General features: G+C 33.8%; 1 protein-coding gene across 1 annotated transcript; it reads right to left on the bottom strand.

The window, feature by feature from the left end:
• Positions 1-2,335: 2,335 nt before the first annotated feature.
• Positions 2,336-4,068, bottom strand: LOC102608729 (aquaporin PIP2-2-like). The gene is made up of 4 exons (XM_006481392.4): positions 3,522-4,068; positions 3,132-3,427; positions 2,882-3,022; positions 2,336-2,791 (listed from the first exon to the last, which is right to left on the bottom strand). Exons 1-4 carry the CDS (start codon positions 3,826-3,828, stop codon positions 2,672-2,674), a joined length of 864 nt encoding a protein of 287 aa, XP_006481455.1. The 5' UTR covers positions 3,829-4,068; the 3' UTR covers positions 2,336-2,671.

The raw sequence follows: 4,068 nt of genomic DNA, 5'->3' as shown, positions 1-4,068 counted from the left end.
TTCCTGTTACTAAGCACTCTTCCAAAGACAATTGCAAGAAATTCATTTAGACATATCCTATTAGGCCAATCTGTTGTGTGTTGTGTTAAGCCATGTAGAACAATCGTTGGAGTCTTGCATGATATGTGGAGCTATGACAATGCTGACCATGGACCAATCTACGGTTAGAGGCAATTAGTGAATTTATTCTAGAATTCCGAGGGATAGTACACCAGTTAGTAATTTCGAACTATTTTATTATATTTTAGCAAAAACGAAAGCATGTTGGGCTTTCTTTGTTTTCTAGGATTTTATAAGATAAAAAGTGATAAAAGTAATTCAAATTTATCAAAATGGAAAGATTTGTTAATAAGTTTTTAGATGCAGTTGGTAACTTAGCTTTTAATCAAGAATACCAATTTATTTATACAATTTCCAATATTAAAACTAGATTACATATAAGCAAATGCTTGTACAAAGAGATGAAAAGAATTAACCTTAATAATGATCAAGAAATATTTGATTCTTTTGAAGAAGAAAATATGATAGCCTTAATGGAATCCATTTTATCCAGTCTTGAAATAATTCAAGACAGATGGAAAGCTAATAATAAAATTTGAGATCATCCATAAATGATGGATAACAACAATGATAACGTGAAATTGTCAATTTAACAAGCTGAATTTACTTTATAGTTTTTATGTGAGAGTCTTGATAGTTTGATCCTTAGTTGGGAAAATAGATTGAATGTATATGTAGATATGTTAGAAGAAAAAATTTAGTCTACATCTCAAGAGAGACAAATAATCATAAATGCATGGTCTAATCTAGAATTTACAGATCTAGATAAGTATGATAATTATTTAGAAATTCATAAAATTATAGTCAAAATTTTAAAAAGGTTTAAGGATAGATGTAGAAGAGATGGAAGAAGGAATGATCCAACTATTGAAAATCATTAAGATTAAGGGTCGTTTAGATAAATATAAATTTTTTTTGGTAACCAAAAGAATTAAAGAAATTTGAAATTTGTCATCATAATGTCAAGATTATGTCCTTCTAGCATTACTCTTTTCAAATTGGTTACGCAATACAAATATTATAATTTGAAGTCTATGAGAATATAAACGTTTGTACTTATATTTGTAGAAAGTACTTTTGAGAGAATCTAAACATTTGGAATTACTTTTGAGAGGCTCAAAAATAATTTTGAAAAGGTAGGAACTAAAATTCTTTTAAAAATTATTTTTGGCAAAATCACACCATTCTATGGTAGATTTTAAAAGGGGAGGAGTAGCTTGTTAAAATGTATTAATACAATTTCTTATATATCCTCACATATATTTATAAAATTTCAAAATTCTCCTTATTTAATCAGGAAATAGATCATTAAATTTAAGGAGATTATTACTATTACCAATTATGTTGAGATATTAAAATAAATAAAATATAAATATATATTGTTGTTATAAATTATTAGATAAAAACAATAAAAAAAATTATACATATATTTTTTTATAAATGTGCAAATAAATTTTATTCTATATTATTTTCATTTCAGCTATTTACATTCTTACAGCAGTTTAATAGTAATATTTAATAAACACATTTGACTACTTTTCAAATTTGGAATACTTTTAATAATATATTTTACTAAATATTTAACTAATTCTCTTTATACTAGATTTTTTTTTTACAAAACTAATAACAATTATTTTAAAACAGCATTATTAAACTGGCTCTACATATCATTCATTTATTAGATCGATTAGATTAGCAAAAAAATTTGACACAATTCATTTTAGAGTTTGACGTGAATTTGATCCACCAAACCAGATTACAAACCCTAGCCCAAAGATAAGACCAAATGTATTAAACTTTGTTGAGTATGGAGGAAAAATGGATAAATCCTTTATCGTTCTAGTGCATGTTAATTGTGTGCTCCGCAAAGCCCTAAGGGCTAATTTAGAGAACTCAACAGAGCTCAATAGGAAGCTTAAGGGACTAAAGAGTGCTCATAGAGTTTAAAGAAAGGCTCGATGGGATATATCTTAGAGGGCTCATTCAGGTCAAGGAGCTTTGTGGAGCTTTAAAAAAAAAACAAAAAAAGGAAAATGCTCAAGAAAACTTAGAAACAACTTGGAGAGCTCCTAGAGTGCAAGGAAGCTCGTGGGAAGCTCAAGGAGCCAATAATAATATATTCCTCTAGAGGTAAAATAAAGATAAAATTTACATAAATCTAAACAACACATTAAATTAATGTAGTTCGATCTTTAACTTACGTCAATGAAGTTTGTAATCAACCAACCTACTAGGTAAAATAAGATGTTATGAGTAATTCTAAAAAATAAATAAATAATAAACAACATAAACTATGTTCTATTTGAAGGGAATCACCCTCACCTTTTATTTAATGGGCACAATTGTATACCATAAAGAACTCAATATTGAAATTTCAGATAAAACCACGAGTACAGAAGTCGAAAGGGGAAGGAAAGCAAAGCAAATAACAATTTTTGGGGCACACTAATAACGAGTGTCCTCAGGTAAACAAAAGACACACACAAAGTGCTGCGGGATCTACACCAGCTATACTAAATACTGATGCAAATAAAACAATGTACAAATTCCATAGTCGCGAAGCCGCTTGACAGCCATTGATTAATCCTCCAGTAATTATTTTAAAAGTTAATTAAATGTTGGAGGAGCTTTTGAAGGATCCAAGAGCTTTAGAAGCAGATGCTCTGAGGATGAATTGGTGGTAAAATGCAGCAATTGCAGCACCAATGAAGGGGCCAACCCAGAAGATCCACTGCAAAAAATACAAAAGATAAACTTTATATTAGAATAACAAGAAAAAGGATTAGAGAGAAAATTAGAATCAAATCCGGTTGGTGCATACTTGATCATCCCAAGCCTTCTCCTTGCTGTAAATCACTGCAGCTCCCAAACTTCTAGCGGGGTTGATGCCAGTTCCAGTGACAGGGATCGTAGCCAAGTGAACCATGAACACAGCAAATCCAATTGGCAATGGCGCCAAGACCTTTCAATTCAAACATATATAAACAATCAATTAATTATTCAACTAGATTTTGGTAAATTTTCTGATATCTCTTAAATCAAGTGAAGCATAAGAAATGGCGATAGCTTACGGGAACGTGGGAGTCCCTAGCATTTCTCTTGGGATCAGTGGCGGAGAAAACAGTGTAGACAAGAACAAAGGTACCGATGATCTCAGCACCCAATCCAGTGCCAGTGCTGTACCCATCAGCGAGCTCATTGGCTCCACCGCCGTATCTCGTGTAGTAAGACTTCTGGAAAGCCTTAACGAGCCCGCAGCCACATATGGCTCCCAAACACTGAGCCACCATGTACATTACGGCTCGCACCAGTGACACCTTCCGCGCCAAGAACAGCCCAAATGTCACCGCCGGGTTAATGTGTCCACCTGCGCGTACAATTTTATCAAACACCTTTGAGAAATGAACATACGTGCATATACACAGCAACAAAAGATATCAAACGCCTTTAGACTGACTTACCAGAGATACCAGCAGTGCAGTAAACAAGAACAAAGATCATGCCACCAAAGGCCCAAGCGATGCCCAGAATGCCAACACCACCACATCCATCACCGCCGTGGTTGGCGTCAGTCTGGCTCTTGTAACCAATCACTGTCAGCACAGTAATGTACAAAAACAAGAGCGTGGCGATGAACTCAGCTATAGTAGCCCTGTAAAATGACCATTGGGTGAGCTCCTCGGCATCGATCAATGGAGCTGGAGGAGGGTCGTGGTAATCCTTGGCATGGAACTCGCCTTGCCCACCAATCTCAATGTCCTTGGCCATTGCTAGAGATTGCCCTTCACTGATAATTTTAAGAGTTTTTGCAGAGAAGAGAGAGATGTGTGGACTTTTTTTAGTGATGAAGAAGAGTGAACCAGTAGAGGGTATTTATGGGGGAGTTCGAATAGATGATTGAGTATTAATTAAACTTAGTATTGCCGCCCCATCTAGCCAATATTTTGGTGTCTTTCATTTTCTTATCCCCACCAAACAAATTTATGCGGGTTGTTATTCTGGCTTTCT

Source organism: Citrus sinensis, chromosome 6, assembly GCF_022201045.2.
Source record: "Citrus sinensis cultivar Valencia sweet orange chromosome 6, DVS_A1.0, whole genome shotgun sequence".
Taxonomy (NCBI): Eukaryota; Viridiplantae; Streptophyta; class Magnoliopsida; order Sapindales; family Rutaceae; genus Citrus; species Citrus sinensis.
The sequence above is the reverse complement of the archived record's forward strand: the minus strand, read 5'-3'. Positions and strand labels throughout refer to the sequence as shown.

Bases quoted from the DNA above. Each gene is read 5' to 3' on its own strand.
- LOC102608729 (XM_006481392.4), bottom strand. From the start codon at position 3,828: ATGGCCAAGGACATTGAGATTGGTGGGCAAGGCGAGTTCCATGCCAAG. The intron at 3,023-3,131 runs GTAAGCTATCGC...TTGAATTGAAAG, and splicing joins CTAGGGACTCCCACGTTCCC to GTCTTGGCGCCATTGCCAAT. The intron at 2,792-2,881 runs GTATGCACCAAC...TATTTTTTGCAG, and splicing joins AGAAGGCTTGGGATGATCAA to TGGATCTTCTGGGTTGGCCC.